Here is a 13,358-nt window from a genome sequence, read left to right on the forward strand (position 1 = left end):
ACCTTATAAAAATCAGACACTCCAAAAAAACACTGAATTATGAAATTAAGTTTAATGAAAGAGTTTAGTTTCCAGTTAATTTAACAGACTCACCCTTAGGAGCAGTATGATTAATAACTTCACTTTTTAAAGGAAAGAAAAACACTCCTCTTTTAAAGCTTCCTTACAGAAAAACTGCTTAACACTTGGACCTAGTCCATAACCAATATGATGGCCAACACAAACACTATCACGTAATTAAAAAAAAAAGTGAAATGATTGAAGCAAGTCAAAGAGGACTGTATCAAAATAAAAACTATAACATAGGTCTCTTAGACACTAAGAAATTAGCTATGAACAAATTACTTTTTTAAAAAACCTTCAATAAAAACTATATTGAAAAATCACTCCCATAATGAAGAATGCTTATTGAACATAGCAAATCATGCAATTAAACTGTCAGAGAGTGTTTAAACATTCAGAATAATCTTAGAAGTACATGATATTTAAAACTGTATTTCATATCATAATTTTTACACTCCAAGAACTTGTATAATTGTTTAAATTTTATAAATGTCATTAATAAAGTAGCACTAAATACAAATTAATACAACCAATAATTGGAAAGCACTAGAATTATCCCAACCTGACTGATGTGTTATCATTTTTGTTTATTACTATACTTAACTCACTAATAATTTGTTATAATAATTCTATCAATGTTTAAAAGAAAACGTTCTATTTTATAATATCCTTGCTAGGTTTGACATTACGATCACACTGGCATCATAAAACAAGCTCCATTTTTTCATTTGCAGTAAAAGTTTCTAAGTGATTAATGTTATTTTTACCTTAAATATTTGGAAGAATTCATAGGTGAAGCCATCTTGACCAGGAAATTTCCTTGCAAAAAAATGTTTAATTATAGACTCACATTTTTTAAAAAATACTTATTAAGTTCCTTCAAGTTTCTCTAATTCTTCCTATGTAAGTTTGCTTACATAGTGTTTTTCAAGAAATTTGTCAATTTCTTCTAAGTTTCTAAATTTAGTATATAATATTGTTCATCATATCCTCCTATTATCTTCTTAATATCCGTGGGATTTCTACCAATGCCCTTATTTCATACCTGAGTAGTACGCTTTGTCTTTTTTTTTTAAATCAGTATTAGAAATCTGTCAATTTTGTTAGTCTATTTGAAAAATTATCTTTTGGCTCTGCTGATTTTCTCAGTTCTTACCTATATCTTTTCCTTCCTTTTTATATTCCTTTGATTTAACCTGTTCTTTTCTAACTTCTGGAGATAGGCAAAAAATGTGGATTTTAGGTTTTCTTCTTTTCTAATATATGCAATTGAGGACAGAAATTTTCCTCAAAGCACAGTATTACCTTAAATCCATAAGATTTTAAATGTGCATTTCATTCAATTCCCATTTTCTAATTTTTACTGTGATTTCATCTCTGACTCAATGATTATTCAGAAATATATCCCCAAATTCCAAAAATCTGAGAACTATACGGCTATCCTTTTACTTTTTTAAAATTTAAATTCAAGTTAGTTAACATATAGCATAGTATCAGTTTCAAGAGTAGAATTTAGTGATTGATCACTTACATATAACACCCAGTGCTCATACCAACAAGTGCCCTCCTTAATGACCATCACCCATTTAGCCCATCTCCCCCCACCCACCTCCCCTCCAACAGCCCTCAATTTGTTCTCTATATTTAAGTCTCTTCTGGTTTGCTTCCTTCCCTGTTTTTATCTTATTTTTCCTTCCCCTCCCCATGTTCATCGGTTTTGTTTCTTAAAGTCCATATATAAGTGAAATCATATTATGTATCTTTCTCTAATTTATTTTGCTTACCAGAATCCACTCTAGTTCCATATATGGTGTTGCAAATGGCAAGATTTCATTCTTTTTGATAGTAGAGTAATATTCCATTGTATATATATACACCACATCTTTTTTATCCATCCATGAGTCACTGGACATGTGGACTCTTTCCATAATTTGGCTATTGTTCATAGTGCTGCTATAAACACTGGGGTGCGTGTACCCCTTCAAAGTAGCATTTTTGTATCCTTTGGATAAATCCCTAGTAGTGCAATTGCCTGGGTTGTATAATAGTTCTATCTTTAATTTTCTGAGGAAACTCCATACTGTTTTCTAGAGTAGCTAAACCAGTTTGCATTCCCACCAACAGTGCAAAAGTGTTCCCCTTTCTCTGCCTCTTCCTGAACATTATTGTTTCCTGAGCTGTTAATTTTAGCTATTCTGACAGGTGTAAGGTGGTATCTCACTGTGGTTTTAATTTGTATTTTCCTGATGATGAGTGATGTTGAGCATCTTTGCATTTGTCTGTTAGCCATCTGGATGTCTTCTTTGGAAAAGTGTCCCTCATGTCTTCTGCCCATTTCTTCGCTGGATTATTTGTTTTTCTGGATGTTGAGTTTGATAAGTTCTGTATAGACTTTGGAAACTAGCCCTTTATCTGATATGTCATTTGCAAATATCTTCTCCCATTCCATCAGTTGCCTTTTAGTTTTACTGTTTCCTTCAATGTGCAGAAACCTTTTATCTTGATGAGGTCCCAGTAGTTATGTTTGCTTTTGTTTTCCTTGCCTCAGAAGACATGTCAAATAAGAAGTTTCTGTAGCCAAAGTCAAAGGCATTGTTGCCTGGTTTCTCCTCTAGGATTTTGATGGTTTCCTGCCTTACACATAGGTCTTTCATTCATTTTGAGTTTAACTTTGTGTATGGTGTAAGAAAGTGGTCCAGTTTCATTCTTTTTTTTTTTTTTTCAAGATTAGCAAATGCTTTTATTTTTTTTTCTAATAGTTTATTGCCANCATTCTTATACATGTTGCTGTCCAGCTTTCCCAACACCATTTGCTGAAGTATATACTTATCTTTTTAAATTGATTTCTAACATAATTCTACTGTGTTCAACAAGACAAAGTTCAATCATCTGAAATTTTTTGAAATTTGTTTAATGGCTTTGCATGTGTCAATTTTGGTATATGTTCCATGTGTGCGAGGATCTTTATTTGGGCTTACAGTTACTACCATAACAAAGTAGCGTAAATCAAAATGAACCCTCTTCGTGTCAAACACAACTATAAAACTAGAGAAACTATATAACTGAACCATTTAAATTTTTTTAATGTTTTTATTTTTATTTATTTCTGATAGAGAGAGAGAGAGAGAGAGAGAGACGGAGCAAGAGCGTGAGCAGGGGAGGGTCAGAGAGAGAGAGAGGGAGACAGAGAATCCAAAGCCAGCCTCCAGGCTCTGAGCTAGCTGTCAGCACAGAGCCCAACGCAGGGCTTGAACCCACAAACCATGAGATCATGACCTCAGCTGAAGTCGGACGCTTAACCAATTGAGCCACCCAGGCACCTTGATAACTGAACCATTTAAAGGCACTGGAAAGCAACCAAGATAGGCAAGATTTAAGGAACTAAAATTCTTGAGGAAAGGGAAGGACAACAGAGATCTGCATTCACCCTAGAATTTTTCCCTGAAGACATTCTGAATTCACAGTGCAGGGGAAGTGAGTTCTAGCAGAAACCAGCAGTCCTGTCTGGCTGAAACAGATATTGGAATTCAATGAGTCTAAAACAACTGAGACTTCAAGGGCAAAAATCTTAGAGAGGGAGGAACTACAAGAAAACGAGCCCAAAAAACCTGCATTTAATCTTCCCTTTAGAAGTCTGACAGCTACTAAGCTTTGCATATATAGGGCAAGGCTCCAAGACACCCAGCAAAAACACAGCAGCTGGGATGCTAATGAGCTAAGCAGATATTACAGCGACTGTGGAGTGCTGAGGAATTCGGGAATGTAGTAGCCTTGGCAAATGCCCCAGATTTTCAGGTAAGAGCCCAAAAGGAAGGAAGAAGGACAAAACTGAAACACATCAACTTTAATAAAACCTCAAACCAAACCTTAAAGGATTAAGGTGGACTGCTTATACTCTATCTTCTTGCCAGAAGAAAAAAAAAACAGTATTTTTGAAAGGAGCCTCTATAATTTTATATACACCATGTTAAACATTCACTTAAATATTATGATAAAAAAAAAAAAACCAGAGTCAAATAACTGAAAACCTCCCCCAAAATGTTTTTAAAGTAGCAAACCCACAGGTAGTTCAGATATTTTACTTTTTAGACACAGACTTTTCAAAATAGCTATTATTAATATATTTAAGAAAAAATGAGTTAGACACACAGAACAGTAAAATGGTTCTAGGGTGATTCATCAAAAGGAAATAAAATGGAAAAGAATGGCACTGTTTGTTAGACATATCAATTATATCAAGTTCATTAATCATATTGTTTAGATATTGTATATCTTGATTTTTGTCTTCTTATACTATCAGTCATTGAGACACTTATGTTAAAAATCTCCAAGTATGAGTATAGATTTTTCCATTTTTCTCTCAATTCTGTCAGTTTTGGTTTATAAGTTTTAAAGATATGTTACATGTAAGTTTAGAATTATTTTCCCATTCTGTTAAAATAATCTTTCAATAATTAAGAAAGATTTCTCTTTAAAACGTTTCTTGGCTACTGTATACATTTTGTCTGATACTAAAGCAATGCCACCTTTGATTTGAATAGGATATTCATAGACTATCTTTTCCCACCTTTTTCTTCTGATTTTTCTGTCTTCATACTGAAGGTATATCCCTTTAAGCTGAATACAGTTGGGCTTTATTTTTAATGCGATTGTAATCATTGTTATTACATTTCAATACCTGGACCATTTACCTTTAATGTAAGAACTGAGATGTTTGCATTTACTTCTACCATGTTATAATTTGGTTTTCATTTGTTTCATTTGTTTTATGATTCTTTTTTTTTCCTTCCTTGGCTTCTTTTGCATTAATCACAAAGTTTTTATTAGTTGAACGTTCTTTTTCTCTTCTGTGTGGTTTTCTTGAATTCATAAATACATCCTTGACTTATAATGTCTAATACAAATTAGTATTTTTCTAACCTCAAAGACAATGCTAGGACCCTAGAAAATATAATTTCCATTTATTCTTGTCTTTTGGACTATTGTCGGAAATTCTCATTCTGTATGTATTTCAAGTTTCTCAAGACACTATGTTTCACACCATCAATACTAAATATTTAATGTACTCCACATGTTTACTCTTCCTGGTGTTCTTCATTCCTTCATGCATTTCTGGGTCTCAATTTGGGATCTTTTTCCCTCAACCTGAAAAAAATGTCTGTAGTAGTTCTTTTAGTGTAATTCTACTGATTACAAATTCTCTCAATTTTTATTTGTCTTGAATTGTCTTTATTTCACCTTTACTTTTTTTTTTGCTGGATACAGAATTCTTTCTTGTCAGTTATTTTCTTTCAGCACCTGAGAGATGTCATTCCATGGTCATCTGGCTTCCATTAGTTATCAACTTACTCTTGCTTCTCTGAAAATAGAGCTAACCTTTGGACAACATTAGTTTAAACTGTGTGGGTCTGCTTATACATGGATTTCTTTTGAAAAATACAGTATAGTACTATGAGTATATCTGTTCTTATGATTTTCATAACATTCGTTTCTCTAGCTTACTTTATTATAAGAACACAGTATATAATACACATACAAAATATTGTTAATTGACTAGTTATGTTGTAAGGCTTCTAGTCAACAATAAGCTATTCAGAGTTAAGTCCTAGGGGATACAAAAGTTATACATGGATTTTTCAAGGGTTACTCAATGGTCACCTATAGTGTCTCTGTCTCTCTCTCTCTGGCTCTACTTGTAAAGATTTTCTCTTTCTTTGATTTTTAGTATTTTTATTATATTACACATAATGAGATTTGTTTTCTATTTTTCCTGCTTGGAGTTCACAGTGCTTCTTAAATATGAGACTTGAGGTCTTTCAACAGTTTGGGGAAATTCTTAGGGATTATCTCTTCAAATGTTACCTTTGCACCATTCACTCCATTCTTTCACAGACTCGATTTACAGTTGTACCTCTTATGTACCTCTGTGCACTCTATTTTTTGCTCCATTATTTAGCCTTAATATTCTCTACTGCACTCTAATTCAACCCCAACTCTCCTAAATTTTAAATATCTTCTTGATGTGTGCAAATACCTCAGATGTTTTTTTAAGAACTTCATTTATCTTCCTGGATTCCTCTTTTCCAGAGCACTGGGCCCATCACAAATCTGGACTGGTTGTTCCCTAGAACTGGCACACAGCTATTATACTGGCATCAGCCCCATAGAGTATTACTTTCACTTCTCTTTTGGGCTAGCTCCCTCCAGAAGTAACTGGGTCCACAGAAATAAAAACAAAATTTTTTGAGATCTTGCATGAATGAAAATATCTTTGACCTACTTTCACATTTAACAGATAATTTCACTGAACACAGTATTTTATATTAGAAATCATTTTCCTTCAGGGGTGCCTGGTGGCTCAGTAATTTGAGCATCTGACTCTTGATTTTGGCTCAGGTTATGATCTCAAGGTTTCTGGGACTGAGCCCTGCATTGGGCTCTGCTGACAGCATGGGGCCTACTTGGGATTCTTTCTCTCCCTGTCTATCTCTGCTCCTCCCCTGCCTGTGCTCTCTTTCTCTCTCTCAAAATAAATATACATTAAAAAAATCATTTTCCATCAGAATTTTGAAGATACTGTTCAATTTTCTTGTGGCTTCTAGTTATAGTTTAGCAGAAGCAATTATACTTCTATATAATTATACTTGAAGCAGAAACATATCCTTTGTTGAAGTAAATATCCTTTAATAATCTCATGATTTCTTTCTCTCTCTTTCTAAAACTCATATTATTCAAATATTGGATATTCCTCTTATCTATTTTTATATTACAAGCCCCAAGACTCGCATCTTAAAACACTAACCATGTTATTTCCATGCAATTCTTTGAGTCAGAAATCTGAGGAGTGTTCAGTGGAGGGAGGTCTCCTCTCATCTCCACATGATATCAGTTAGAGTGGTTAAAATAAGGCCAGAATGTTCATGATGGCTTCACCATATCCCTGAAGTCTTGGTACCTGTTGGTGGCTGAGATAACTACTTCTCCTCATGGCCTTTTTCTCTTCACATAGTTTCTCATTATTCAATGGTCTATCCTGGGCTTCCTTACATGGCAGCTGGCTTCCAACAAGGAGAAAATGGTAAGTGAAAGGCCTTGTACAGGCTAGGCTGGGAACTTACAGATCACTCCAGTCACATCCTATTGATCACATATCAAGTCGCAGAGCAAACTAAAGATTCATGAGGAGGGGAGACAGACTCTACACTTGACAGTGGGAGTGGCATGAATACACAGGAATGGAAGAAATTCCTGGCACCCATCTTTGCAAATTTTCTACCATAGTCCACAATCTGACTTCAGATTTCCAAAGTCTCCTAGGACTACCAGACACTCATCCAATTACATATCAATGTCAAGACCAGTATCTCATGATCGACACTGGATCTGGATTGTTCCTCAGGTGTGGATTCTCTTGAACCTGGCAGTTCAGTGGGAGAGAGAAGGCTTGAAGAAAATGCAAGGATGAGGCATCTCAACATTATCTTTATAGTCTTTCACTTAATCTCCTTGTTATCAATATAGCACTCCCAACGTTTGTATCTGCCTTGTATCCCTTAGTAGGAGACCATGTTTTTTACATTCTATACAGAATAAATCTCCAATATCCTGCTGGTGAGGGAGATACAGTCATCCTAATACTCATAGTTCAGGGCAAGTGGGGAGAATTTGGGATAATTAACATACAACCCCTACCTTTACTTGCACTTCCAGAGACATCTGCTCCCAATTTCTTATTTTTGGGGGAGTTCTGTGAAGCAAACTGTATTGCTTTACAATTGTGCCCACCCTCTGGGTCTAGGATTCAGCAAATTCACTCAAATGTCACCACTGACATTTGAAAGTAGAAAATGTCTTTCTACTTTCCAGCTTCCAAAAATTTGTTCATAACTCTTCTCCTATCCCTTTCCCCTTAAGTCCTATTTTTAAATTCTTTTAGGTGCACCTAGGTGGCTCAGTCGGTTAAGCATGTGACTTTGGCTCAGGTCATGATCTCACAGTTCATGAGTTTGAACCCTGCATCAGGCTCTGAGCTGTCAGCACAGCTGCTTCCAATTCTGTGTCTCTCTCTTTTTGCCCCTTTCTTGCTCAAGCACTCTCTTTCAAAAATAAATAAACATTAAATCTTTTTATATCATTTTGGTTGAGTTTAGGGAAAGAGGAAAGTAAATGTTTGCACTCTGTCACCTTTAACAAAAATCATTTTTCTAGGCTGTCATTACAAATTTCAATTCTATAGCTACTGCTTTATAAAGTACTTAAGATAAACACCATAACTCACTTTCATAAAAGTGCATCAAAACCCCAAACCCTGGGGCACCTGGTTGGCTTAGTCAGTTAAGCATCCGACTTCGGCTCAGGTCACGATCTCATGGTTTGGGGGTTCGAGTCCCACATCGGGCTCTGTGCTGACAGCTCAGAGCCTGGAGCCTGCTTCCAATTTTGTCTCCCTCTCTCTCTGACCCTCCCCTCCTCATGCTCTCTCTCTCTCAGAAATAAATAAAACATTTAAAAAAAAAAACCATACCCAGAGACCAAAGCAGTCTAAACCAAAATTTGCTTATATATGAACATGGATACTTTTAAGCCTAGTTATAATCAAGATCCATCATTTCATCTCAACCAAATGAGTCACATGCATAAATAATCTGAGAGCAACGATTTAAACAAAACCATCATATATGCCAATATCATGATTCTTTTAAGGTATTTTTTGCAATTATGATTTAACACATTTTTCTCAGACTCTTTCACAATACAAAAACTAAACTTGATGATTCCACATTTTCCTACCTTCTCCTAGAAGAAAGAAATCATGACTACTCTCAATTTTCTACTACTGTCACTCAGTTTGTATAGGAAACCAAAGGCAACATACTGGGTAAGAAGTATTATTTGAAATAAGTCAACACAACTTAACTGAGACCAAAATGGAAAAAAGAATATCCATAACATAAAGATGGCAATGCCTTTGCTATGTCCAATAAAACATTTCTTTCTGAACTAAGAAGCTCCGAAGGGATCTTTCATTACAGAAAGCAGAAGGCAGTATTCTCAAATTCATGATGACTTAGTATCATTCTAAAATCCAAGCCTCTATAGATACATAAAAACTTAACTTGAGGTTGGGGGAGGGGCAGCCCAGGTGTGAGCATGTCCCTGGGCCCAGTGGCCTCGTAGCTGCCCTGAAGCAACAGATAGAGCAGGAGGATCTGGCAGAACCCTCAGTGCCAGCCTGGTGGATGCAGACCTCGCCAAGGGGACGGCTGGAGGAATCCACACCCTGGGCCTCTGGCCCGCAAGCCTAGGGTGAGAGCATGGCCTAAAGATTGTCCACTGGCTCCTCTCTTTTTCCTTCAGACTCTCCATACTACCCCAGGGTTAAAGGCAGTCAAGACAAGGGCTCCGAGAGCAATGGTTTGATCTCCCACTCTAGTGATGAATTCATCTTGGTAGTTTTAGAACAGGCCTTTCTTATGATTTGTGCTTCAAGATTAAGGACACTTAAAAGAGAGAAATTACACAGCTCACCTACTGTCAACTTTACAGCATAATCTTTAGGAATCACGAACAAACACTAGGTTATTTCTTAAGATTAGGCCTTGAAAAACCACTTGGATGCTGCATAGCCATGTATACACCTCAACATGAAAATGATCTTCCATTTTAAGGAAATCTCCCTCTTCAACCAGATAACAGAAGTGGCTAGAAGAAGCAGAATGGACCCCCTATCTGACCAAACTCAGCTAGAGATATTGAATCAATTGTTTTCAGACAAGAGTAAATCAGTACAAGATGGCCTAATCATCACTTTCTGCCCACACTACCACTGATCAGCCCCTTCCAGGACTGTCACCTACATGCAGTTATGCCCTGCAAAAGGGCACCTGGCTGAGACCACGAGCAATAGCCGAAATCCTGCCGGGCTCCACTTACCAAGCCAAGTTTATTGGTGTATGACTGTGTCCACTGAAATTCCCTTTCAAAACTGTACCAAGGCATCCTGTATGGGTTAGGGGCAGTTCTGACCATTCCACTACCAAATCCAAGTCTTACCCAGGATTATATTCCTTACCTCAGACGGATTCAAGGTTCTGATAAACAGATTAGGTTTATTATAAAGATGAATTATTGGACCAAAAATGAAATTAATTTCATAGGTAAAGCTCAAAATATTACTATTGATATCAATTACATTTGTATGTATTTATATGTGTACATATATATAGTTATGTGGAAACACATCTCTATCAGAAGTTTAGCACAATTTAAATTTAGTAAATGTTTAAAATGAGAAATTCACTCTGGATTTCTATATAAAATGCTTTATGAAGGAAATTCTTTTTTTTTACATTAGAAAACCAGTTTTTATTTTTTATATTTTAAGTTCAGACAACTTTCAGTTAAAAGAGAGAAGATGATCTGTGTTCCAAAATAGATTCCAGTTANCAGGCTCTGAGCTGGCAGTCAGCACAGAGCCCGACGCGGGGCTCGAACCCACGAACCGCGAGATCATGACCTAAGTGAAAGTCGGACGCTTAACCGACTAAGCCACCCAGGCGCCCCATGTTTCTCATTTTCATTACTTCTCTTTTTGATTAATAAGAATCTCAATCCCAGGGGTACCTGGGTGGTTCAGTTGGTTAAGTGTCTGACTCTTGATCTCGGCTCAGATCACAATCTCACGGTTTATGAAATCGAGCCTTGCGTCGACATAGAGCTGCTTGAGATTCTCTCTCTCCCTGTCTCTCTGCCCCTTCCACACTCAAGCACACATGTATTCTCTCTCTCTCTCTCTCTCAAAATAAATAAAAAGTTTATAAATAAATTAATTAAAATCTTACTCTCTAGTCTCCAGTCGTCCCTCGTGGTACCTATCCTCCCCACTGTATTAACAGTGATCTTCCCAAATCAAGGCTGACTCTAGTCTCTTCTTAAAATAACTTCCTATGACCTTTGTTTCTGCATAGTATATTATAGGTTTTGCATGATAAAGTATAAAAACCACTGTTGTCAAAGTCTATGAAATTCTTATGGGATAAACAGCACCTTGGAATAATAGTCCTTATATTTATTTGTGCTCCTTAATTATTCTGATGGTACAGAAAACAAGTGTGTAAACAAAGATAATATCATTCTAGTAACAAAACAGTATTCAAATATTAATGAAATGAAGTAGTGACATGCTACTTAAAAGTGTATACTGCCTAGAGAATAAACTAGTAGTCATTTTTTTTTTCAATTTAAATCAAAAGAGTTATAAAGGATCTTACAAATGAATTGACAAATAATCACTCTCCTTCAGAGTGCATGGGTGGCTCAGTCAGTTAAGTGTCTGAGTTTGGCTCAGGTCATGATCTCATGGCTGGTGAGTTAGAGCCCTGTGTTGGATTCTGCGCTGACAGCTCAGAGCCTGGAGTCTGTTTGGGATTCTGTGTCTCTGTCTCTCTCCACCCCTCCCCCACTCGCACTCAGTCTCTCTCTCTCTCTCTCTCTCAAAAATAAACATTTAAAAAAAAATTGGGAGGGAAGGGGGCTGGGTGGCTCAGCTGGTTAAGCATCTAACTTTGGCTCAGGTCATAATCTCTCGGTTCGTGAGTTCAGGCCTCACGTTGGGCTCTGTGCTTATAGCTCAGAGCCTGGATCCTGCTTCAGATTCTGTGTCTCCCTCTCTCTGCTCCTCCCCTGTTTGCACTCTGTCTCTCTCTCTCCCTCAAAATAAATAAACATTAAATTTAAAAAAAATTTTTTTAAAGAATCATTCTCCTTCAAGTTTACACAGGGTAAACTTGAGACTTGAATGATCTGCAAAAGCTTTCATACAGTTTTTAAGATTATTTTATTATTTTAAGGCAAATTAATATGACCTAAATGATACAAAAAGGTAAATATGCAACATTATTAGCACCAGTTTCAAATAAAATAAATAAAACTCCATAGCCTTCCACTTGTTTACCACATTAAAAGGTTGATTCAGTGTCACTTGCCATTTTTGCGGGAAGTCTTCTGCACTGTCACTGGTGGACAAGACTGGGAAGGCAACACATCTGAAGAAGCAGGAGAGCCTGTATGATGAGCCTTCACCTTGTCAGCCCAACTGACACCTGCGGGAGCCAGACGGGGAGCAGCCACTGTACCAGATGAAGCCCTATGGAGAAAAGTCTGCATTAATAAATCAAATATGGAAGTTAAAATTTTTCTATTTTAGATATATAATATTATTCTAGTCTCTGTTTATTTCTGATTTTTCTGTGTTATTTCCTTCCTCTACTAAATTTTGTCTAAATTTCTTCTTTTTCTAGTTCCTTGTGGTGTAATGTTGTTTAGTTCAACTTTTTTTTTCTTAATACAAGCATTTATAGCATAAATTTTACTCTGACATCTGCTCTTGCTGCTCTTCCCATAGGTTTTGGAATACTGTATTTTCTTTTTCTTTCAAGACATATTTTGATTTCCCATTTGATTTCTTATTTGCCCCATTACTTGTGCAGTAGTGTGGTATTTAATACTTCCATATTAAATATTTACATTATACAAAATAAAAAATTTGAAAAAAACTTTAAAAAGTGAAAAAATATATACTATGAAATATTATGCAGTCAATAAAAAGAAATGGAATATGCATGATAAAAAAAAAGGGGGGAGACCTGAAATGTTTCCAAATAAAAAAGCAGTGTAGGGGGGCGCCTAGGTGGCTCAGTCAGTTAAGCATCTGGCTTTGGCTCAGGTCAAGACTTCATGGTTCATGGGTTCGAGCCCTGTGTCGGGTTCTATGTGGACAGCTTGGAGCCTGGAGCCTGCTTCAGATTCTGTATCTCCTTCTCTCTTTGAACCTCCCCTGCTCATGCTGTCTCTCTCTCTCTCTCCCAGAAATAAATAAAACATTAAAAAAATTTTTTTTCAAAGCAGTGTAGGGGCACCTGGGTACTCAGTCAGGTAAGTATCACCTCTTGATTTTGGCTCAGGTCATGATCCTACAGTGGTGACACTGAGCCCTGCATTGGGCTCCACACTGAGCATTGGGCCTTCTTAAGATTCTCTCCCTCCCTCTCTCTCTGTCCCTCCCCTACTTACATACTCTCTCTCCCCCCTATATCTGCAGAAAAAGAAAAAAAAAGGCAGTGCAACATTTTACTCCCCACTGATTTGGTTATATAAATGTCACTTGTATATCACTGTTATTTACATCATGTTTATTTAAATAAATTTAACACATTTCAAAACTATTTCTTTTTTTTTTTAATATTTATTTTTTGAGAGAGAGAGAGAACAAGAGCAGGGGAGGGGTAGAGAAAGAG

At 36.4% G+C, this 13,358-nt stretch overlaps 1 protein-coding gene across 2 annotated transcripts in view; it reads right to left on the bottom strand.

Moving 5' to 3' along the window:
• Nucleotides 1-13,358, bottom strand: part of SCAPER (S-phase cyclin A associated protein in the ER) — a 488,585-nt gene that overhangs the window by 369,533 nt on the left and 105,694 nt on the right. For both annotated transcript variants that reach the window (XM_077780475.1, XM_077780477.1), the window contains exon 8: nucleotides 12,048-12,208. In XM_077780475.1, the coding sequence (XP_077636601.1) occupies nucleotides 12,048-12,208 (161 nt within the window). The remainder of the gene's footprint in view (nucleotides 1-12,047; nucleotides 12,209-13,358) is intronic.

The sequence above is a fragment of the Crocuta crocuta genome, unplaced genomic scaffold (genome assembly GCF_008692635.1).
Source record: "Crocuta crocuta isolate KB4526 unplaced genomic scaffold, BGI_CrCroc_1.0 scaffold310, whole genome shotgun sequence".
In the NCBI taxonomy this organism is placed as follows: domain Eukaryota; kingdom Metazoa; phylum Chordata; class Mammalia; order Carnivora; family Hyaenidae; genus Crocuta; species Crocuta crocuta.